This window comes from Phalaenopsis equestris, unplaced genomic scaffold, assembly GCF_001263595.1.
Source record: "Phalaenopsis equestris unplaced genomic scaffold, ASM126359v1 Scaffold000002, whole genome shotgun sequence".
NCBI lineage: Eukaryota > Viridiplantae > Streptophyta > Magnoliopsida > Asparagales > Orchidaceae > Phalaenopsis > Phalaenopsis equestris.
This window is the reverse complement of record NW_018164444.1, coordinates 19,894,096-19,919,394: the sequence shown is the minus strand read 5'-3', so window position 1 is coordinate 19,919,394 and position 25,299 is coordinate 19,894,096. Positions and strand designations below refer to the sequence as shown.

Below are 25,299 nucleotides of genomic sequence, written 5' to 3'. Positions count from 1 at the left end.
ATATATATATTATTTTTCATGTTGATGCGGACGAGTCCATTGGTTTGGAAGAGCACTTGGATAAAGAACCGCCGAAAGATGCGGTTGAGTCGGCCCCCAATGTTGTGTTCGAGCCTCAGGGGGTAGTTGTCGTGTCTTCAACCTTAATCGGTGAAGAGGAGTGCCAACAACCCAACCTTATGTCTTCGTTTGGTTCCCTTATGTCGGCTTCTCACCAGCTCCATTTGACTGATAGTAGCTCCATTTCGAGTTTGCACGATATTGTTTGGACGTGGTCGGCCCTCGATGGGGGCAGTCAGAGGGTTAGGCGTAGGTCTATTGCATGAGTTACCAGCTCCTTCGGCAACCCAGGGTTTGGATGTAGCAGCCTTGTGGCCCATGCAAGTTCCACCGCAGTCTGACCGAACTGGGTTGGAAGAGGTGTTGTGTGAGTTAGGAGCACTTCACGAGTCGATTGGCCCATGCAAGTTCCACCGCAATCTGACCGACTGGAGCATATTAGGATAAGAGGGGTGATAGTTGTCCAAAGGCTAACACATGATGCATTACTTTCGTCATACTATTTTTCTTTTATCCGTGTAATGGATCTTCATACAATATTAAGACATTAAATCATCACTCTACTTCCACAAAATTTCGGGTACATAAAAAATAATTTTTATTTTGTTAGTACTCCTATTTTATTCTTTAATCATATTTAAAAAGGGAAATTTTGATCCATAACACCTAATTCCTATGCATTTACATATCTCACACCAAATTTTTCATATTTACTTGGATACCATTTTAGTTCTTTAAATTATGTATGGAAAGTTATATTTGACATTTAAAAAATAATAATAATGTTATTTTTTATGTGATATTAAAGAATTGAGTCTTATGTAGCTAAATTCCCCTTTAAAAAAAGTCATGAAAAAATGCGCTTGAATTCTTAAAGCCCACAGAGTGCCGACACTCTGTAACCTCCAATTACCCTTAAACAGGTACCACTTAGAAAAAAGCTATACAGAGAACCAAAAAAACTAAAGAAAAAAAAAAGAGAAAAGAGTAAATAAAGGGTAGATAAGTTTGATAAAGTTGAATTATTTTGTCGAGTTAATTAGTCGAACAGTTTGGTCGAACTGATTCGATAAATTGATCGACCGAGCTGATCTATTGAACTAACATGTCGTAGGACAATTAAATTGGTAAATGTAGGCTCACCGCTTCATTTAACACTAAGTCTAAGAAAATTTGGCAATACAAAAATAAGTGAATTTGGCCTTCCAACTATTTTTTTAAAATATATTTTTAATTATATTAATCAGCATAATATATATTATGCTTTTTAATGTACCGCGCAGAATTTTTAATCTCTTGGCTTTCAGATGCGTCCTCGTCGTAGAGCCTTTTAAAGTAATATCATGTTGTGTTATTTATCAGGGTCTCCGCTGATCTTCTCTTACTCGTTTCGGATTCAAAATTTTTAAAGTCATCACTAATATTTTATTATGTCCAGACGTAGAAATATGTCCGGAGCATAATGAATTGACTTCACGTGAAACTGACCAAAAAAAATATTTTTTTGTGATCTGACCCGATAATATAGGAGAATATTTCTCGTGTGTTATTCCATATTTTTTAGATGTTATTGTGGCAGTATTGATGTGTTATTGTCTTATTATAACACCAAAAATATTCCCAGAACATAATGATACATGAATACCACCACAATAACACATGAATAATTCGGAATAACACGAGGAAAGTATTCTCTTATGCTAAAATGAATTTTTTTAATTTTTTTTTGTCTCATTAGCGTGACATGATTTCATTGGACTCCGAATGTATCTCTCGTGCAAAGGAAAAAATATTACATGATGACTCTTAAAGTAATTTGTGTTAATTTATGTTCAAAATCTAACAACGAGACGTCATGTGTCAAATGAGCCTCAACACAATAAAATTGATATTCTGGAGCCCAAACAAGAGAGACTGTGAGATCCTTATATTGGAAAAAATTAAGCTCCCACTCCCACTCTACTCCAACCGCACTTCCATCATCTCATGTAGGAAGACCCATGGATTACTTTGACCTCCTCCCCCTCACCGCCATCCTCCTCTGCTCACTCCCATACTCCCGCGCCGCAACCTCCTCCATCTCCTCCAACCAACCCCTCGCCGACGGCCAGACCATCATATCCCCCACCGGCATCTTCGAGCTCGGCTTCTTCAGCCCCCTCCGCTCCACAAATCGCTACGTCGGAATATGGTACCGCAGCTTCCGCAGCACCTCAACCTTCGTATGGATCGCCAACCGCAAATCGCCAATTTCCGACACGTCCGGCTCCCTCGCCATCGCCGGCGATGGTAATCTCGTGCTTCTCGACGGCTCGAAGCATGTCGTGTGGACGTCCGGAGTGTCGACGACGTCGAGAAACCTGACGGCGACATTGCTGGATAGCGGAAATCTGGTGCTTAACGACTCGGAAGCCATGGTTTGGGAGAGCTTTGATAATCCGACGGATACTTACCTTCCTGGCATGAAGATAGGACTTGATCTGATCACGAACGAGAATCATGTGTATACTTCGTGGAGAAGCGACGATGATCCGTCGCCGGGGAGGTTTACTATTGGGATGAATCCTGATCGGTCAACGCAGATCTTTATATGGGATGACGGCAGGCCGCGGTGGCGCTCTGGCCGGTGGAACGGGCAGGTATGTATGCATGTGGGGAGGAAGGCAGATTACACTCCATACTCATTGTGATTTAAAAAGTTGAATTGATTTGGTAAATGCCAATCTTTTATTTATAAATAGATTAGCTACAATAACATATTTGTGAAAAATTGTAATATTAACTAAAAATAAGAATAAATTATAAAAAACTTACTTTTTTATTAATAATTACATGTACGAACGCAAATCTAACTGCAAATAGTCAACTTTACATCTTCTTCAAATATCTAGCACTACAAAAGAAAACAATCTGTCTCCCACTTGACTCCACTTAAGGATTCCGTAAATTTTAACCAGATATTCATAGGGGTAGAAGGCATGGTGCCGGAGTACATCTACGGCTTCCGTCTGAACAACTTTGTCTCAGAAAACCTCATGTACTTCTACTACAGCCCCATCAACAGCATGCCGCAGCGCTTCGTCCTGTCCGCCGACGGCATGGAGCGGCAATTCGAATGGCAATATAACGCCAGCGCATGGGAACAGATCTGGTCTCAGCCGCGCACACAATGCGAACTTTACAACCGGTGCGGCAACAACGCCACCTGCACCAACGCCGAAAACGCCACCCAGCCGCCGGCATGCGAGTGCCTCAAAGGCTTCGTGAAAGCTCCAGAAGGTTGCGTGAGGAGAACGCCGCTGCAGTGCGAGCGGAATGGGAGCGCCGGAGAAGGAGAAAAGGATGGGTTTTATCATATGGGGGGAATCAATTTGCCGGATTTGTCTGATTGGGATGAGAGTTCGAGTAATGCGGAGCGGTGCGAGGAGTCCTGTTTGATGAATTGCTCCTGTAAAGCTTACAGTTTTGTGACAGGGATTGGGTGCTTGAAGTGGGCGAGGGAATTTGTGGATATTCATATTTTTTTTAATGGGGGCAATGATTTTTATCTCAAGCTTGCTGGTTCGGAGCTTGTTGGTGAGTGAATTCTCTCTGTTTATCAAAAATTTAATTTTGATTTTAAGTAAGATATTTAAGGCCATGTTGCTGTTAAGTTCTCTTAAAAAGCTACAAAATATAATTTTTTGTTGTTGTTTTTGCAGATAAGAAGGCTAAAATTCCTGTGTTTCTGCTACTGGTTATAGGCATACCCTCGCTGTTTGCACTTGGATGCATTTGCCTGATGTGGATGCTTCGGAGAAAAATTAGAGGCAAGTATTATAAAGATTAAAATAATTAACACAATTAACTGTATCTAATTGCCGTTCTAATCCCTTTAATTAATTAACCAGCTTTCTTCAGGAGACAAAGGAAGCAACGAGAGGTATCAGTGAATCCTACTACAGAATTCACAGGCGTTCTTGTGATTGAGGGGGAAGGAAGTAATGGGAAGCGCTCGGAATCGACAATATTCAGCTTTGATACTGTTGCGGAGGCAACCAGCAACTTCTCCAGTTCTAATTTACTTGGGGAAGGAGGATTTGGCCCAGTTTATAAGGTGATCAATAAATCTCGCACTAGTTTAGTTATTCAGACTGCAATATTTATCTTATCCACAAAATTCAACACCCTTTAAAAAAAAAAAATCAGCATATTCTAGAACATGATTAGTCTATATATAACGTTAAAAATGATGTTGATAATGTATTGAAAGTTTCTTTGATTAAATAGCCAAGCCAAGGTTTGTCGTCGCATTTGGATTAGTCTATAACGTAATGTGACTTTAATCAGGTCAAGTAATGTTATTTTGTTTGGCTGTGCTGCGTCGCTCAGTCATTTTCCGAAGGCTTAACTGGACAAATGAAGTCGTCGTTGCAGAAGAAGTTGAAAATTGAAGTTCATTACTGATTATTATACTCGAATAGATCGCCTTAGCCAGACTTCCTGGTAGAAGAGAAGATAATGCATCACAGTTTTCCAAATGCGTAATTAAATCATGCAAAATACAAAATTTGCATGTCTTTATGTCTAAATAATAGGATTACACGGTTGGATAAGAAGAATAAGCTTCCAAGAGGAAAAGGCCAGCTAAATGTTCAGGGATAGGCTAAGACAAAGGAATAAAAAATAAATTTAAGGGACCTTTATATACATACTACACAATTCTTATACTTTAACAAATCTAACAGCAAGAATTTTCATATGTACAAGCATGCCACTCTAATCTTAAACTTCATATAAAAAATTTTACTAATTATTAACTTCTTAATAGTAAAATACACACTGTCATGCAGTTTTATAAAACAGAAGTGTTATAAATGTAACTTATAAACTTTAGCTGTTATATATGCAAATAAATAAGAATTGTGTGGTTTATATGTAAAATTTCCTAAATTAAGTTATATACCATCCAATATGCTACCTGATATCCGCATAATTTTATCTAAAGCCAAGAGACATCATGTAGATAGACTCGACGAGTTGCTTCTTAGTCTAGAGGTGACAATAACACATTAACATCAAACAATTATAATAGGAATAAATTTAAGAATATAACAGAAGTTATGAGATAATTTATTCCTATAAGAAGTTATGGGGAATAAATTATATACTTAGATTAAGGAGATTTTTTTTCTTATGTTATATTTATTTTCTTGGATTAAGAATTATTTATTTTTTTATTTTATGTTATTTTCTATATCTTATAATAATTAATATGATTTGATCATTAGAGATATTAGGTGATATATCTTTCATTTCATATTATTTTTATTTTCTTTTTATTTCATTTTTGTTATTTTTCCTATTATTGGATTCTAGTAAGGGTTATTTATACCCCTGTTCATATTAATGAAACAATCAAGTATTTTATTTTATTCTGCATTATTTTGAATTTCAACATGGTATTAGAGTCTAATTCCGTACTCTAGCCACCGATCTCCCTTTGAAAATTGTCGGACTCTCTTTCTGTCTTTCTCTCTGCGGGAAGGGAGGGAGACTCATCTTGATATTTCAAACGACGATTTTTTCTTTTCTTCAATCCCTATCCATTCCCTCCAGTGGAGAACCAATTGGGCCATCTCTCAGTCTCGGAAGCCCAGCTGCTGATCCGATAAGGGCTTTTTTTGCTTCCCCGCCGGAGAAGGGAAAGCGTGCAATATCTTATCCCAGTGCGGCGTGCGCCTGTCGGCAACGCCAGTTTTCCAGCGGCCTCATAGCTAGACCACTACGTCGATGGCAAATCATCTGCTACATTCTTCTGTAGATGCAGTCGCGGAGCAGCGAGTGTCTCCACTTGATTATTTTGGATAGCAAATGACAATTTCTAGACAATCTGGTCATATGAAGGGCAGCTTTAGTTTTAAGGAGTATCGTCTCTCGTCTCCGTTCTCGGCATCTCCTACTCCATCTCTGCCTACCAAAGAGACTAATGTCTTGCATGCTAGATTGCGATCAGAGACTCCTCCAGTCAGCATACCACAACCAATGATGGGAACCATCTGCATCGCACTCTAAATTTTCGGATCCGACTAGAAGCTTGTTGCCACCGCCATCGCCTAGAAATGCACGGGCTGATGTTTTGGAGGATTCTCCTTCTCCGAGTACTTTCAGAAAGTCGGGGGATCTTACTTCACTTCTATACACGACTCCCAAGAAACCATGATAGCAAGATGCTTTGGAGTTTAGCCAGACATCACCACAAACCATCCAAAAACTTCTTGCGTTGTATCCTCCTATGTCGGCACCAGCGATGGGCCTCTAGCCAGAGCAGCACTAGCGATGCCGCCACCCGCCTCATCATCATATCGCTGGAGATATCGCTTTCGTGGATCGGACAATGCCGACAAAATCCATCACTGGCTCTTTCTTCTGCAGTATTTTTTTTCTTCCCTACCCAAGCGTCAGGGGGAATTGTGTTTCCAGCCGGTCAATTCTATTGCGGCATTTTTTTTCCCTGTCCAAGCTTCAGGGGGAGCTGCGTTTTCAGCAGGTCCTTTCTCATCCAGTAGCTGTCGTGGATTGGACAATGCCGACAAAATCCATCGCTGGCCCTTTCACCTACAGTATTTTTTTTCTTCCATACCTAAGCGTCAGGTAGAACTGCGTTTCCAGTCGGTCAATTCTACTGCAGTATTTTTTTCTTCCCTGCCCAAGCTTCAAGGGGAGCTGCGCTTTCAGCAGGCCCTTTCTCATCAGTATTTTTTTCTTCTCTGGCCCAAGCGTTAGGGAGAGCTCTGTTTCCAGCCGCACTTTCTTCTGCTGCTTTTGCTGTCAGCATAATTTACTGGGTGTGATTTACATGTTTTCTCTGCAGCCAACGACAATCACAATCAACTAAAAGTCAGTTTTCTTGTAAGTTATCACTTTCCCTGCAAAACTCAAAATTCAACCAAGTCTGAATCTCTCTTCTACGCCGAAACATATGGCTGACAAAACTCAAAATTCAGCCAAACCTGAATCTAGCAAATTCAGCCAAACCTGAATCTAGCAAATTCAGCCAAGCCTGAATCTTTCTTTTACACCGAAACACATGAAAGACAAAACTCAAAATTCAACCAAGCGTGAATCTAGCAAATTCAATAATCCAAACGACCAATTTTTTTCACTACTCAGTAAGTTAGGAATTGTTAACATACATTCCAAACTTGAGGGGAGTGTTAAGAATTATAATAGGAAATAATTTATTCCTATAAAAAGTTATGAGGCAAGAAGTTATGAGGAAAAAATTATTTCATTAAATTAAGGAGATATTTCCTTTCCTATTTTATATTTATTTCCTTGAATTAAGAATTATTTATTTTCCTATTTTATGTTATTTCCTATATCTCTGAATAATTAATATGAATTGATTATTGAAGGTATTAGGTGATATATCTTTTCTTTCATATCATTTCTTTTTTATTATTTTTTCTATTATAGAATTCTTTTAAGGGTTATTTATACCCCCACTTATAGAGTTTATTTATACCCCCACTCATATCAATGAAACAATCAAATATTCCACTTTATTCCACATTATTATGAATTTCAACATAATCCCTTCTGTCATTCAACCGCGCTAACCAATGTAAATCATATGCTAAAAGTTTGAAGTACTACTCAATTATAGCTAGCTTACATCAATTAATCAAAAGAGTAAATTTTCCTTCTTCGTTGCTAGGAACAATAAATTTAATCTTCTCCACCAGAGCAAAAAGAGGAACAAAACTCAACAAAAGTCCTTTCATTTCTCTCTTGCTGAATAACATGAACGGGAACATATAAAATAAGCAAAGCGAGGCGTTTGATAGCTTTATGATTGATCGAGGAAGGTAAAAACAGTAAGAATTTTTGGGAAGGTTTGCTCTTATCAACCCCAAAGAAATTAGATATCTAAAGAACAAGAGGGAGTGGCTTTCTGTTGCATCATTGCATATCTTATATTGATTAGTGCCTCATTGACCACGAGCTTCTAAATTATTGGATGTTTTCAAACCAACCAACTTGGACATTTAACAAAAATGTAGCATATGTGATAGAGTTTCCTTTGAGCAGAACATTTTTAAACAAATCTCCCTTACCTGTTTTTTTAAATATAACAACTTTCACAGGACAGTATGGAGATTGTATAACTCTTCCAAAAAACTAAGTCCTTCCTATTATTTGGCATAATTAATAACCCTACAACAACATGTCAGTTGTGCACACTACATGAAGTATATTCTACACTATATTATATAACTAACATCAAAATCATACCCAATATCTTGCAAATTATTGAAAAATTACTTCACCTAAAAGTCTCAAATTTATAAATTGTTTAAGCAAATGGTTTTGATGGGTTCTTAGAAGGATCTCTTGAAGGCCCTCCTACACAAAACCAAGTCGATAATGGACATTCATCTCAAATCCCAAATTTCTCACATGACAACTATAGATAAAATTCTCTCAACTATAATTTATTAAACTATATCATCATCCATTCTACATTATATCCTGTACCTTGAATTCAGCACAAAAATATGGTATTCTTTAGCAAGAAGGCTTCAATCCACCAACAGGCTAGGGCAATTTAACTGAGAAATAAACTTCATATTTCCAGGAGAAATCTCTTTATATCCTAATATCTACTAGAGATCAAATCACTAGTAGAAAACATTGCTTTGCATGGTCATATCACACTAACAGGGGAGATCCATTAAGCAATAATTCAACACTATTTTGTCAAATATGTGGAAAGCATGGTCATATCACAATCATATGTTGGCATCAAACCAACTTTAATTCCTATCATTCCTATCTTTTCGAACAACGATAAAACTAATACATCTCTCCTAGTTGAAACCAATTCTATGTCAGCAAAATGGGTGCTAGTTGCAATTGCAACTTCTCAGCTCAAATCCACCTATGAATCAACTGCAACAAATAACAACATACCATGACAATGACAATGTGATAGTTGAAGAATGACCAGCTCCTCCTGTCACACACACTAGACAGTGAATTCCACTCACTCCCAACCATAAGTTCTTCTTCCTCAACTTCTACACTCTCTTCATTTCTTATAATTTACTGCCAGTTCACAAGTTAGCTTCAGATAAAAATTGTAACATTTCATTTAATAAACATGGCCTTATCATGGACCTAAGGGCACATTGAAGCATTCTTCAAGGATCCAATATAAAGGGGTTGTACCTATTACCTGTTTTCTCATCCATTCAAGCATCCACAACCTCATCTGAACTGTGGCATAGGCGTTTTGGGCATCCTCATCATGAAGCAGCAGCAACCACATATGATCAATCTACTAGCATTCTTATTTCCAAGTTCTTATACAATGAGTGTAACTCATCCAAAAGGCACAAACAACCATTTCCTATACCTGTTTATAGATCTAAGGAATCATTTGCATTGGTTCATTTTGATGTATGGGTAACAGCTCCTATTTCTTCAATATAAGGCTATAAATATTATTTACTTCTCATTTTTGTTGGATTTTTCCTTTGCTTGTCCAATCGAAAAACCACCAACAAATTCTTATTATTTATTAAATTGTTTCAAACACAATTCAAAACTAACATTAGAATTCCACAGTCGTATGTAGGAGGTGAATACACCTCACATCGCCTAAAACAAGATCTGTCCTCTCAAAGAATATTACATTAGTTTAGTTGCCAATATAAACCCCAACAAATTGAAGTGACTAAGAGAAAGCATCAATATTTAATGGAGACAACCAATACTTTGCTGCTCATGGCTAGATTACTTGTTCAATTTTGGTTAGAAGCTCTAATTACTTCCAGTTATCTTATAAACTACATGTCATTCAGAACTTGTAAAATAAAGTACCCATATGAAATTCTGCATCACTCCTCTCCCATATATACTCATCTCCATATTTTTGGTTGTCTTTTTTTTTCCCTGGAAAAGACCTTTTACTCTACACAAACTAGCACTTCCTGCCCCATCTTGTATCTTCGTTGGAGACTCTTCCTCCCATAAGGGGTATCAATGCTACAAGCCCCAAACTCATAAAATTATTATTTCTATACATGTCACTTTTAGTGAGATATCATTTTACAACTTCTCCACTCTGATTTCTACCATATCCTTCAAAAATACTCCTCCATTACTTCTTACACCTATATGAAACAATAAGTAGCTTGACATTATTGAGAGGAGAGAGGGAAAATTAAGATGTTTTCATAGTACTGACGAGTTTTAGAGTGAAGAATGAAATCAAATTGATGCCACTCTTCATTATAGCCATGAAAGTGGGGCGCTTCTACGAAAGTTGTTGACTTTTTTCTAGATTATTCCTCGTCATAGAAGAATTTGAGCTCCTCGATCTGAAATTTGTTCAAATCATGAGTGACCCACCAATCTCGCCAGTCATTGGTATGGGTGTCAACATCTCCGGTATGATTGTCAGATTAGCGATACCTTTATTTGGATGGATTGTAACTCCCGGACAAAATGTTGAAAATACATCGACAATCCCTAAACCATTCGTTCAAGGCAGATTTTAGGGTCAATTAAAGATTCCCAATTACAATCACCATTGTGCGTCTGAAATTTGTTGACATCTGCCGTGGGTGGATCAGATACCAATCTGACGCAGCTTGATAGCGCAAAACTTTCCAAAGAGAAAATGACGACAAAATGTAAGAAAATACACAACAGTCATTGCTAATATAAAAAAAAGGCAGAAAAGGTTGATTTTCGTAACCGGTTTACAAATTTTACTTCGACTTGGCCAAATATTTAAGTCCCTTAAATTAGTTTTTTAACTCATACTATCAAAAACAATCTTCTATAAAAAGGATAGCATTATTCAATAGCTTTTAAAACAAATAAATTTTATTAAAATTTACATACATGCCATGCCACACACTTCTTATTATGTATTTACATATGTAAAACCCAAAGTTTGATATTTGCACTTATAACACCTTGGTTTCATAAACCTATCCATCGAAATCTGCATTTCATTTTTAAAATGATAATGATGGTGGCATTTTTTACATGATGTCATGAAATTGAGTTGCATGCATGTAAATATAAATATTTATATGTTAGATATATAAATACATAAGAATTATGTGGCATGCATGTAAATGCCTCTAAATTTTAACCTTTTTAAATATTTGCAGGGTGTACTGCGAGGAGGGCAGGAAATAGCCGTTAAAAAACTTTCAAACAGCTCAGGACAAGGCATTGAACAATTCAAAAATGAAGTCATCCTCATTGCAAAATTACAACACAGAAATCTTGTAAGGCTGCTTGGCTTCTGCGCTCAAAGTGACCACAAAATGCTTATCTACGAGTACATGCCGAATAAAAGCTTGGATGCATTTCTTTTCGGTAATCAATTTTTATTCCTATATTAATCACCATTTACCAACCATTAATCTCCATAATTAGTTTTTATACCACATTTACAACAAAAAAATAATCTTAACATAGCTTCGAGCAGATCAAAACAGGAAAAGATTGTTAGATTGGAACACAAGGTACAATATCATTGAGGGCATTGCTAGAGGCCTTCTTTATCTCCACAGAGACTCTAGGCTTAGAGTTATCCACCGTGATCTCAAAGCAAGCAACATTCTGCTAGATGACTCAATGAATCCAAGAATTTCGGACTTCGGCATGGCGAAGATCTTTGGAAGTGATGGCAACGAAACTGCAACAAAAAGAGTTGTAGGCTCTTAGTAAGTTCCATAATGTTTGGAAGTCTTATGATCCAACTAGGATGGCTAAGTTAGGTCTAATTTGAGTGAGTTTTACTCGACTTATTGTTGACTTTCTGAGTTGGGCTGACTCAACTACGATTATGTGATATGCATAATGCATTTTATGCATGCACACAATCACATTTTGTGGCAACTTGAATCGAGCGAGGAAATATCAATTTGAACATAATAATCAATTTGAACCATGGAGTTTTTCGAGTTGTTTTCTAGTGATTTCATGACTATTTTAAGGAATATTTACATACATAATAGTAAGTTTTAATGTATTTACATTTCTAACACTTAAAACTTCAATTTTTACAAATATGTCATTTTAGGAATGCATGAAAATGTGCATTTCACTCTGTAAAAGTTAAAGAAGGTGGTATTTTTGATCTAATATGAAAGATTTTGACGGTATAATTGTAAAAAAAAAGCAAAGTATAGGTTTCAAATATCTAAATGCATAGGAATTGGGTGGTATTTATGTAGATGTCCCCTTTTAAATAGCCTTAAAACTGAAGCAAACTTCATAACATGCAGCTAATATTTTTGGCAAAACCATTACACTGCAGTGGCTATATGTCGCCAGAGTATGCAATGAAAGGCCTTTTCTCTGTAAAGTCTGATGTTTATAGCTTCGGAATACTTGTCTTGGAGATTATCAGCGGGGAGAGAAACAGCACATATCAACATCCTGAACTGTATCTCAACCTCATAGCTTGTGTAAGTCAACGCATGATCAAACTATTTTCCATTAAAATAACTTAAAGAAATTCTGTATTGATTTAGGCTTGGAAGCATTGGAATGAGGAAGATGTGATGGAGTTTGTGGATCCATCAATAAGGGATTCATGCGAGCTGAGTGATGTTTCAAGATGCGTGCAGCTGGGGCTCTCATGCGTTCAGGACAGAGCTCATGAAAGACCAACAATGGCAACTGCTATAGTGATGTTGGAGGGAGGATCTATGGTTCATCCAATGCCAAGACAGCCTACTTTTGCGTTTGAGAGAAGCCGGAGTGAGTCTTTGTTAACTGATCAAAGATTCATTACAGAAAATTCAATAATGATCACTATGTTATCAGGTCGATAGTATTAAGTTAATCATATACACTTGCTGTACATTTTTTTTTCTTAATTTCTTGAGGATATAAATGTGGTTATGGAGCTCTTAACTCTTGTTAATTCAGAGTTGATTGGCAGCTGGTGAAGCAGGTTAGAATTTCATGAGTTTAGTGTTGTATATATGTTTAAGTGCATTTTTTTTTGTGAAATTATTTACCTTTCTGGATTTTGATTAAGCCATTTATGGCAATCTTATCAAATATTTATGGTTTACATGTTCATTATATATACTTTTCGTTGATTAAGACTATTTTAATAACTTAAAAAAGTTTTGGTTATTAAGATGGATCTGTTAAATGTTGATATGTTCTTATGCAGTTTCTATAAACTGCTCTGTGGCATGAATTTTTTGATCAAGGAGCAAGAGAAAGCTAAGAATGAGAGAACTTTGTGTTCAGGAATTGCTGAATAGGCATAATTTGGTCAATTTTGAAATACAGAGATAAATGAAACATAATTAGAACAAAGAAATAAAATTATAGCAATCCAAGTGTTCTCATCGTCAACTTTGATTAATGTTTGTGGAAATTTGTTTGTTTGCTTGTGAATGACTTGTTTATTCGGTTGAAATTGTTCTAGAATAGTTTGAAAATAATTTGAGTAAGAATATGATATGGTCATTAAATTTTAGTAGGAATAAGTTTTATGGTCATTATATTTATTTAAAAATATTATAATTTAATGATTGATTGATTAGCCATGTATTACGTGTAATTCAAAATAAATTTAGTTATTAAAAGACTCGTGTTGACCTCACTTTTGGTCAACTCTAACCCAATATACTTTCTAGCTTCTTTGTTAGGTTTAGGTTTCGTTCCCGGTGCCTCCATGTAGCTTTCTCGCCTTAGTCTAGCTAACCCAATTACTTATATTTAGTTCTAAGGGATCTCTAATTAAACCCTAGCTCAATTTATATAGTTTGTTCAGGTTGCAGCTTAGAGAATCTAAGTTCAACTCAAGCCTATATAAGTTTGGTCCATAAGAATCCTATAGGACCTACTTGGATATATAAATTACAGCTCAAAGTCAATCAAATCAAATTGAACTATTTGTGTAGTTAACTTAAGTATAACCCAATAAGAAAAATTAAAGCAAATCAAAACAAATATAAAATCAATTTGAATTTAATTCAGGTAAATTAAAACTTGAATTAGAACTCCTGAACCTCAAATTAGTTAAAATTGGCTAACTTGATCAAACTTACCTATTAAGGGAGAGTTGAATCAAAGTCAATAATATTTTATATTAATTTAATTTAAGGATCCAATCAAATAATCTCTTAAACTAAAATTAAAACCATTGAAACATAATTGAACTAAAAAGGTCGTATAATCCATCAATAAGTCAATTGAATCATGTTGAACCAAAACTTTATAAATCCAAACTAAATTGCAATCAAGCATTGGGCAAGTCATTTTCCCAAGTCAAAATTAACTTAACTATATGAAAATTAGATCAATTAAACTTCTCTGAAATCAATGAATCAACATGATTTATTTTGGAGTTTAATTAACGTAAAAATTGAATCACCTGAATTTAATTAAAACTGGTAAAACTATTAAGTTGAGGATCAAGATTCATCATTTTAATTTAAACCTAAGTCCTATGAATTTCAATTGGGGCTAATTAGGTGTTTTTTTTATTATTAAATAAAATCCCTAGAGGGTCTTATTAAGTTATTGAATTAAATTAAAGCACATATAATCAAACTAACTAGGATAGCTCTCAAAGAACCTAACTACCTGAGCATTAGTCTAACCCAAACCAAATATAAACTAAGCTCAAAATGATTCCAATAGGAACTCAAATGGACCTAAAGGGACTTAACCACTAGTCTTACTCACTCGAACTCAAACCAAAGTCATTAAGATGCAATTATGAATACCTAGGTTGGTCTTCAAGCTGAGCCTAGTTGCTCCAAACTCTCTTTAGTTGTTGTTGAGTGGTACAACCAACTACAAATATTGTTTTAGCTTATTTGTTGCCCAAGTCAACCCAATCATGGATCTAATTGCCACAATCTAACACACCCAAACACAAGTTAACCAATATAATCCTCCCTACTTCACTTGAACCAACCTCTAAGATGTCTTTAGCCCCTTTTTAGTTTAACAAACTAGCTAACTTGTTTTAGTTGTGCCAAGTGAGCTAAAGGCTTTTCTTGTATGTGAGAAGATCAAAGGGTTGTAAGTGCTTTTTATTGCAAAGAAAATGTTTCTTGCAGGTTTTGTTTCAGTGAAATTGCATTGGTTTTTCTCTCGAGCTATAAGTAGCTAAGCATTTTTTCGTGCCTCTGTGATTCATGGGATGGCTTACTTGGTTTGACTTCCATTTATGATTTCTCTTATTGATTTCCGTGCTTTAATTTGATAAGAGTTGTTTACTCCTATGAATCTTTTGGCCTTCATTTACTCCTAACACGGCCAATTAGGGCTTTAAAATCCATCATAATCTATGGCTTCAGCAGAAGTGTAGTGGAATGATTAGGTTAACCTTAAGATCTAAACAAAATAGAAATATTTTATTCTGGATCTTGCAACTATTAGCAGGGATCTGAAAATATTAGGGGATGTCATAAAGACAGGCGAAAGCTATCTTTGTGAAGTTACAAATTTTCTTGGGAAGTAGATATAGGCTTAGGAAGAAACTATTATCCTTGGTTGACAAGAATTACACAAGAGGAATTTGTATGAAAATCGAGTAAAGTGTCACACCTAAATCACAGAGGCACGATCCTCATCAATCTTGGAAAAACACCAATGAGCTTTGATCCTCGTTGTCTTCTATTTTGCTTTCTTCAAAATATGAAAGAATTAGGATTTCCTTTTCTTGTTTTTTGATATCGCTGAACTATGATGGAGTAGTTAGTAAATTGCAGCTTTTGCTTTTTTCAAATTGATTTCTTAACAAACTCCTATGAGAATAATACATAGTACTCCTTTAAAATTGCTTATTACTTGGACATGTATACTTGCGTGAAGTGACCGCTTGTTTTGCGACATTTTTTGCGACCATTAGACAACTCATGCCTTACCTTAAATTTTGAGCATGTTTTTTCTATTATTTTTTGCATTTATTTTGAATTTTATTTTAAATATTTTTTGAATTTGTTGTGTTTTGTTGTTTTATTTATACAAGAGCCATATGAGTCATGATGGAATTCTTACTCGAGTTTAGTGGACAGTGTCATATTTACTTTTGTTGATCTTCATGTACTGATGTTTTACTATTTTGAATTGCCCGATAACAAATTTCCTATTATTACATGCTAAGCATCTGTCTTTTTCTACTATTTTTACTATTATATGCATATGATGGAAAATAAGTTTGAGGGAGAGATTGATGCATGCACACTTGTCTTTAAGTAATTCTCATTAGCTAGTGATTGTATTTTAAAGTAGGAATTCATGTTAGGAATCTTGATAATTTAATGAGTATATAATAATGTCATAAGAACTGTGAAAACTAATTAAATGGTGAGATTGGACTTAATTTCCTAATAAGGGAGTTTTACACTTTAACAATTTCAACTTGATCCCTAAATTGTGTTAAAATAATTAAAAAATGTGTAATTAATATATTAGTAGTAACGAGAGATATTTTAAGCCTTTTTAATTTTCAACACCCAACCAATTTAATTGATTCTTTACTTTTGAATAAATTATAATATATATGAGTTCTCATTAAGAAGAATTTAAGGATTATCATTTATGAGACATTCGACAATCAAAATTCTTAAAAGAAATTCATTTCATCAGATATAGTAATTCTCAAGGGATAAAAAAAAAGAAAAGAAAATGTTAAGAATTGTGAAAGGCTTGAATTAAAAGAAAAATTAAAATAAGTGATCAAACTTCATGAGAAGAAGCTTGAGATAAGAGAAGAAACTTGAGATAAGCACAAAAAAAAAGAAAATTTTGTGTCCAATTTATCTTCTGAGTAATAAGACTTAAAAACTCTTCAATGAAATTCTGATGATATTATATTCAATAAAATATTTAGTGATGTTGGGTCAAATAGTTAGGCTTTTAATTGATTTAAAAATATCTTTGGGAAATGAACGTATTTCAGTTACACTAGATTAAGAGTTTTGAGATTTTCTAAGGCTTAGGAAGAGAGAAAAAGGGTTAGATGATTAGAAATTAATAAAAATCCTAACTTGAAATGAGATTTGCATCTTCTTTTACATATATATAATCGATTTTAAGAATCAAGAAATCCGCATGAGAACTTTGAACGTCACTTTGGTCCCAGTTGAGATATGAGATTACTTGAGGGCAAGTAATAGGTAAGTTTAAAGAAATTGATACGAGAGAAAATTAGGTGATTTCATTGCATTAAATACCATATTTTCTTCCTCATTTATCATGATTTAGGCTAGTGGAAGGTCATTTTTGGTGTTTTGCAGGTTGTAGGTGTTGAGAGTGCAAAACAAAGTCAAAATAACAAAAAGAGCTAGGACTGGTGTAACCACGCTAGATCTGGGCGTGACTACGTCTGGTCTGGCATAACCACATCAGTTTCAGGCATTGTCATTCCACCGGACCATAACTCAATTTGGCAAGATTTTTCATGTTGATTTCGGCCAAGACTTTAAAAGAGAAGCTAGGGAAACTTCTTGGAGCATTTGGAGACGGACTTTGAAGGATCTCTAACCAGTTTTGAGGGTTTGAATGCAAACCCTTGAGTACTCTTCTTCTTCCTTGAAGGAGTGAACTTCTAGGGCAGTTTTTCATTCATTTTTTTATGCTTGTTAGTCGAGATATTCTTTTGAATTCTTGAGTGTTTGAGAGGTGAGGTGATTGCCTTGTATGAGAGGAGAGTTACAAGAGCTTGTACTCAACAGAGAGGAGTGTCGTGTATTGCTAAGGACTGTTTTGCTCTAAGTGAGTGCTCTGGAACTCTTGCACTGCAATCTTTGCCATTTTACTTGCAATAAAACTTTTCACCTCTTCTTTTCATATGCATTATGATTGATTTCATTTCATGCTCCTATTATGTAAGACATGTGTTTTTATTGTAGTTTTCATTCTATGAATTTTTTGTTCCCTCAATGCCTTTTTGATGCATGAATTTCTGATGTGGATGTGTTAACTATACGACCGTAGTCTACTTTTTGTTGGACGTGATAAAATTTTAAAATCCTTAATGAATTATGACTTTTGTCCGTTGTGTAGTGGAATGAGTAGGTTAGCCAGAAAAACATAATAGAATACGTATAGGGTCAAGCGAAACTTAAATTTATGAGTTTTTTATTCTTTCTCTGACCGTAGTCTACTTTTTGTTGGATGCGATAAAAATTTTAAAACCCCTAATGATTTATGACTTTTGTCCATTGTGTAGTGGAATGAATAGGTTAGCCACAAAAAACATAATAGAATACGTATAGGGTTAAGCGAAACTTAAATTTATGAGTTTTTTATTCTTCTTTTGACCTAGACGTAGGCTTAAGGAGGAAAATTTCATATTTAGCCATTAACAATAATGTGGGTTCCATAGAAAAACTTCAAAGAACCACATCATCGATATCACGGGATTTTGAACCTTACGTATCTAAAGAGCTCAAGACTTTTTTTTAGCTATTAGATTCCTTTCTTGCATTCAATTACTTAAAACTAGATTTAGCGGTTTAGTAAACTAGAATTTCGTCTGTTAAAAATATTTTCACACTATCCTTGTGGGATCGATACACAGAGTTGTTTCTGCATATTACTTGATCGACACTTATACTTATGTGATTAACTGACTTACCTCACAATAATTTTCAGCCATCACCAAGCACCTACGAACTTGGCTAATGCCTTTCTGCGAGCGCAGGTGCCAATAAGGAGACCCTAAACAAAGAGCAAGTAGTAAATGGGCCAACCAAAAGGTCCCTAGACTGAGAGCAAGACTACTTATCAACCTCAAAAACAAAGAACTTGATTCATAGGTGCAAGTCCCAATTGCCCATACATCTACTTCAACCCAACATCACAGAGTTAAGTGCCAAGCTCGAATTCAACATAAATTTTCATTAAAACCTGCCTTGTTTGGATCAAAAGTAAATAGCCATTTTTAGAGCTTTGTTTAGGACAAACTGAACGACCTTTTAGAGGGTCAAAGATAGGTTCTAAGTCTGCTCTTCTTATGGTTTCAAGAAGGATTCTTTGAGGTAGCCTGAGAGTGCTCTCTAGGATCGGGAAGATGATTGTGTAGCATATTCACTAGAGTTTCCTTGGAGTTTGCTAATCCTTTTCCTTTTTCTTATTGATGTAACCATATTTATGATTTATTTGTTTTATGATGCATTTTCTTTAAACAACAACTAATCCCCTTTTATAGGAGTTGGATGTATCTTCCTTTGGTTGTTAGTTTATTAAATTTAAATAACTATTTTAATTATCAAGTCATCCTATTCAACTCCAGATTAGACAACAATCAAATCAATGAAACTCGAACCACTCTTTCTTCTGATTTAATGTCAAGTCCAGTTCATTCCTATTTCATTTTTGCCTTGCCGAATTATGACATTTTAGATACTGCAAAACCATCCATCAATAAACTAAAATTGTAATATCACTTATTATATAATATTATAATATTTTATTTAATACAAATCCTTATGTAAACTTTTTATAATATTATATGTATTATATTAAACATTATAATAAAATCAATAATTATAATAAAACTAATATTCCTAATATATGATTCTACATTATATATAAAAAGCACAAAAAATTTTCTAAAAAAAAATCATAATATTTATTTTACACGTTAGTGTAATATGACTAACAGGTGGAAGTGAGATCACAAGTCAAATATTTCAACGCAAGTTAATCATTTGATTTGGAAGTTCAAAGTTCAAACGTGACGGCCTAAACAAGTTGAAGAGAAGGAAGGTCAAGAAACAAAACCCGCTCTTTTAACCCCTGAAGACGCAGTCCGTGGAAGCAAAAAACAGATTTTGCTCCGATAACTCGATCGAGAAGCTTCACCAAACCCAGATTAGCAGATTCAAACAAATATCAAAATCAGACCAATTTACCTATGAGAATTCATGGGCAGGTGCTCTAACATCAGCACCATCATCTCACTCTTCCTCTCAGCACCCATCTGCTTCATCTCCCTTCACTTCTTCCCATCATCACAAGCAGCAAGCTACCTGACTCCTCATCAGCCTCTCACCGTCGGCAACAGCCTGGTCTCCGACGGTGGAGTCTTCGAGCTTGGCTTCTTCAGCCCGGGCAGGCCCAACAGAACTTATTTGGGCATATGGTACTGCAACTCCCAAGGCGAAAGAATTGTCTGGGTTGCTAACCGCGACTTGCCAATCTCCGACTCCTCAGGCTCCCTCGCCATTGCCAACGATGGCAATCTGGTCGTGCTCGACGGCAAGAAAAGCATTCTGTGGTCATCCAACATCTCCTCAGCTTCAAACAGCAACATCACAGCTGAGATCCTTGACAGCGGCAACCTCATGCTTAACAGCCCCAGCGGCAGGCTATGGCAGAGCTTCGACTACCCAACGGACACCTACCTCCCTGGCATGAGAGTTGGGCTAGACCTCCGAACCAACAAGAACCAGATGCTTATCTCTTGGAGGAGCAGCGATGATCCAGCACCGGGTCACTTCTCCATAAGCCATGATCCGAACAGGTCAACTCAGATTTTCATGTGGAATGGCGGCAAGCCGCGTTGGCGCTCCGGCATGTGGAACGGCCAGGTGTTTATTGGGATTGAAAACATGATCTACGCCTACTCCTATGGCTACAAATTAAGCAACATCGACGAGGAGCAGAAGATGTATTATTACATTAATTCCAACAGCTCTCAATACTGGGTTCTAACCTCGGAAGGCGTTTATACGCACTTCAGATGGAATGGAGACGCTCTCTCCTGGAGCCAATTTTGGGCTGCACCAGTTTCTGCTTGTGAGGAGTACAATCAGTGTGGAAATAATGGCGGATGTCGCAATGACAAGGCACCTATCTGCGACTGCTTGACTGGATTTGTACCAAGATCAAGTAGTCAGTGGAAGCGTGGCATCTGGGCTGGGGGGTGTGTGAGGAGGACGAAGCTGGGATGCAACAGGAATGGAAGTATTGGTGAGAGGGAAAACAAGCCTGATAAATTTTATCTGATGGAAAGAGAGAAGCTGCCAGATTTGGCAACCATTATTCACATTGCTTTGGATTTGAACACTTGCCAAGCAAAATGTACGAGGGATTGCTCTTGCAAGGCTTATAGTTTTGTGACGGGGATTGGGTGTATGACATGGGGAGAAGAAATGAGGGACATTCAGATCTTCCAAAACGGGGGAAATGATTTGTATATTCGACTCGCAGGCTCAGAATTTGGCCACGGTAGCTTCTCTGCATAGTTTCATTGCTCTGCCTGCTGTTGAAAATGCTGAATTCACCTGCATGAACAAATGAAATTTTGTTAGGGTTCAGGACTGTAGCTGAAATAGTTGCATAAGAATTTTAAGAATATGCATTTGATAGTTTGAGGAAGTTTAACAAGAAAAAAATTTGAAGCAAAACATAATTCAGCATTATGAAAAAATGGCTCGAACAGATTAGTACTGATCTTATTTGTGTTATTTGCAGAAGACAAAATAGTTGTAATGCTCATAATAGCTGCAATTTTGAGTCTTGGTTCTCTTGGATGCATATGCTTATTGTGGAAGTACAGAAAACGAATAAAAGGTTCATAACTCAGTCACATTGTTCTCCCCAAAGCCTGCCTTAATCAAAATATCTTTGTACTGATATTAACCCTTCGAATATCCAGAATATTTTAAGCAAAGGAGTCAGCAAGAAGAAAATGCAGCGCTTTTTGGTTTAACAGAGATTCAAGAGGAAGGGAAAGATGGAAAACGGCATGAGATACGTGTGTTTACTTTTCATGATATGGTTGCAGCAACAGACGGCTTCTGTTTTGAAAATCTGCTCGGTGAAGGAGGCTTTGGTCCTGTTTACAAGGTCTATTTCCACCCAACCTTTATTTATTTATTTATTAGATATTAACAGGAGTTTCAGTAAAAGGTTGAAAATTTTGCATGCCGATCACCACTTTATCACATCCCGCATTATCATCAAGAAATAGTTAGCAATCGTTATCTGATTACGAGAAAAGAATACTTCACCATTCTAGTACACTGATGCCCTGCTATCTTTTAACCACAGCTTCAAAGTGTTCTTCAAAGTGCAACAAAAGATTTTAATTATAAAAATGGATAATTTTCTGCAACTCCTTTTCTAAGTTGTTAATTACAACCATTTCTAGGAAGCAAGTGCAAGAAAACAAAAAAGTTCTGACAGCAGTCATTATTCTAATGGTTTAACTCATGTCAAACATGTTGATTTTACTAGAATAAAAATTTTTAACTAATTGACCAAGGCAGGCATAGAAATCTTAAATATTTCACAAATTTCTTGAGCTGGGCTAATTTAGGATGCTCTTTTTCTGCGAAATGAAATAATGAAGATGATAAATATTGAATCTTTACAGGGCATTTTGCCTGGGGGCCAACAGATAGCCGTTAAAAGACTTTCAGAGAGTTCCAGGCAAGGTATGGAGGAATTCAAGAATGAGGTCAAACTAATTTCAAAATTACAGCACTCAAGCCTGGTCAGATTAGAAGGTTTTTGCATCCATGGAGAAGAAATGATGCTAATTTACGAGTACATGGATAACGGAAGCTTGGAAGATTTTCTTTTTGGTAAACAGCCCTAAATAAAAGGAAGATTTACATACCTAGCACTCAATTCTTATGTATTTACATATCTAACACCTAGACTTCAATTTTTACATTTATGCAACCTTACCTATGCCTGAAAAGATGTGCTTCACTTTTTAAAAGTTAAATAGTGGTATTTTTTATGTGATTTGCAAGATTTGGGTGATGTAATTGTAAAAATCAAAGTATAGGTGTTAGATAAGTAAACACATAAGAATTCTATGGAATGTATCTAAATGCCACTTGAAGAGTCCTTTTATTTTTCAAAAGTTTGGAAGGTGACAGAGAAAACAAAACCAGTCTAAACACTGTTCGACAGGTTCAAGTAAAAGAGAACGGCTAGATTGGAAGACAAGATACAATATCATTGAAGGAATAGCCCGTGGGCTCCTCTACCTTCACCGAGACTCTCGGTTAGGTGTCATTCATCGAGACTTGAAAGCGAGCAACATTTTATTAGACGAGGAGATGAACCCAAAAATTTCGGACTTCGGCATCGCTAGAATATTTGGAAAAGATAGCAATGAAACAAAGACAAAGCGAGTCATTGGAACATAGTAAGAAATGTTTAGTTGTTTTTGTTTACAAATAATAAAAAATCTCACAATTGATGATGACTTTTTTGCTGTTAAATTTCAGTGGCTACATGTCACCAGAGTATGCGATGCAAGGATTAATCTCCATAAAATCTGATGTCTATAGCTTTGGAGTATTACTACTAGAGATTGTCAGCGGAAGGAGGAACAGCACATACCAACATCCTGAATTGTGTCTGCATCTCCTACCATATGTAAGTACACATAGCATTGCTTTGATAAAAGTAAAGAGTATAGTGCCAAAATAGTCCTCTGACTATTTAAATGGGGTCATTTTAGTCCTAGAGTTTATAAAAATATCAAATTAGTCCTCATAATATTTTAAGACGGGCTAAAATAGTTCTCAGAAATGACTATTTTAGCCATCATTAAAAGATTTTGGAGACTGCCATTTTTATAGCCTTTGGACTAAAATGGCCCTCTACAAAAAATCAGGTTTAAGTACACATAACATTGCCTTGATAAAAGTAAAGCTTGAAGTGTCAAAATAGTCTTCTAACTACTTAAATGGAGTCATTTTAGTACCAGAGTCAATAAAAATGTCAAATTAGTCCCCCTACTAATTTTAATACGATCTGAAATAATATCCATGAATGACTATTTTAGTCATCATTAGATCATTCTAGAGACTAATCTGACATTTTTATAGCCTCCGAACTAACACCCCACAAAAATTCGGACTAATTGGACATTTTTCTCTAGAAGTATGTGATTTGGCAAACTATAATATTAATAGCACGTATTTTTATTTGTATAGGCTTGGAAGCTATGGAATGAGGATAATGAGATGGAGCTAGTGGATCCATTAATAAGAGACTCCTGCCAACCAAAAGAAGTATCGAGATGTATCGAAGTGGGTCTCCAATGTGTTCAGGATCAAGCTACAGATCGGCCTACCATGTCTACGGTAGTCATGATGTTAGAATGGAGAACCACTACACATTCCATGCCAAAGGAACCTATATTTGCCTTGAATAAAAACCCAAAGAAGAGAAAAATAGTAAATCCTGGCCAAGAGGATGACAGTAATGATGTTTCGATCACTCTATTAACAGGTCGGACATAGTTTTTATTCTTTTACAAGTAGGTTAGGGTTGATATGTATCCTTCTTGAAATGGATCTGTTGAGGACGAGAACACTCAAGAGAAGAAAGAAAAGTTGGAATTAACATTTCAATCATAATACCTGTATATAATACTAAGGTTTGACAGATTCTTTGCTGAGAAAATAAGAATCACCGGTTGTCTTTACTGGTAGATATTCTTTGATAAAAAAGGAAACAAACATGTAACAGAACTAATAAAGAATACTCATAGGCATTGTCCACCATTAATGTGTTCTATATTTCCTATAGATATATAGTTCTACAGGATACTGATTAACTTAGGTTGGGATTATGTCCAAAGTTGAATGCTTTGGTACAAGATATTCATGAGATCTGAGCATTCATGAGAGTTGGTGTCATAGTTGAATTTTAAGAAATGATTTCAGGTATTGAAACTTTGGGTTCATCATATGCTTCACCTGTAGTTCCCCTTCATTTAGATGTTTATCCCTGGACTTCAGGCAATAAATCTCAGTTGTCGATGGTTGCCTTTACATGCATCATATTTTGATTTTGTGGTATTTCTTGAACTTCATTTATATGAGTTATATATTGCCTCTAGAAAATCAAGTGCTATACATGATAATTTTATGGTTGTAACATAGATGTTTATTGTAATGTTTAAGATAATCAGGATGAAAATTATGTTTTAGTTCATATATACATGGGCATATTTTGCACTCGAGAAAATTATGTTTTAGTTCATATCTACCTATTGTATTTGTATGTGATTTGACTTTCGATATTAATGTTAATCTTATTTTATTTGTTACAAATTTTAATGTTGTAAGGCCTTTCAAGCCTCTAAAGTTTCATTCTAGGAGAAAGGCACTATAGAGACAAGAAATTTCAGAGGCTTGAAAGGCTTCTACAACATCAGACTATATAACAAATAAAATAAGATGGTGGTTGTCACAAATAATTATATAG

At 35.7% G+C, this 25,299-nt stretch overlaps 1 protein-coding gene across 1 annotated transcript; it reads left to right on the top strand.

The window, feature by feature from the left end:
- Positions 1 to 2,057: 2,057 nt before the first annotated feature.
- On the top strand, positions 2,058 to 24,818 carry LOC110033994 (G-type lectin S-receptor-like serine/threonine-protein kinase B120). The gene is made up of 15 exons (XM_020738242.1): positions 2,058 to 2,699; positions 3,018 to 3,636; positions 3,762 to 3,869; positions 3,951 to 4,156; positions 11,232 to 11,442; positions 11,555 to 11,792; positions 12,389 to 12,539; positions 12,606 to 12,900; positions 19,978 to 21,288; positions 21,535 to 21,633; positions 21,719 to 21,909; positions 22,439 to 22,649; positions 22,987 to 23,224; positions 23,307 to 23,457; positions 24,021 to 24,818. The coding sequence occupies exons 1-15, from the start codon at positions 2,061 to 2,063 to the stop codon at positions 24,327 to 24,329; spliced, it is 4,977 nt and encodes a 1,658-aa protein (XP_020593901.1). The 5' UTR covers positions 2,058 to 2,060; the 3' UTR covers positions 24,330 to 24,818.
- The last annotated feature ends 481 nt before the right edge of the window (positions 24,819 to 25,299 follow it).

Excerpts from the sequence above, each read along its gene's own strand:
- LOC110033994 (XM_020738242.1), top strand. The coding sequence starts at position 2,061 with ATGGATTACTTTGACCTCCTCCCCCTCACCGCCATCCTCCTCTGCTCA. Across the intron at positions 3,870-3,950 it reads GCTTCGGAGAAAAATTAGAG|CTTTCTTCAGGAGACAAAGG; the intron begins GCAAGTATTATA and ends TTAATTAACCAG. Across the intron at positions 23,458-24,020 it reads GTCTGCATCTCCTACCATAT|GCTTGGAAGCTATGGAATGA; the intron begins GTAAGTACACAT and ends TTATTTGTATAG.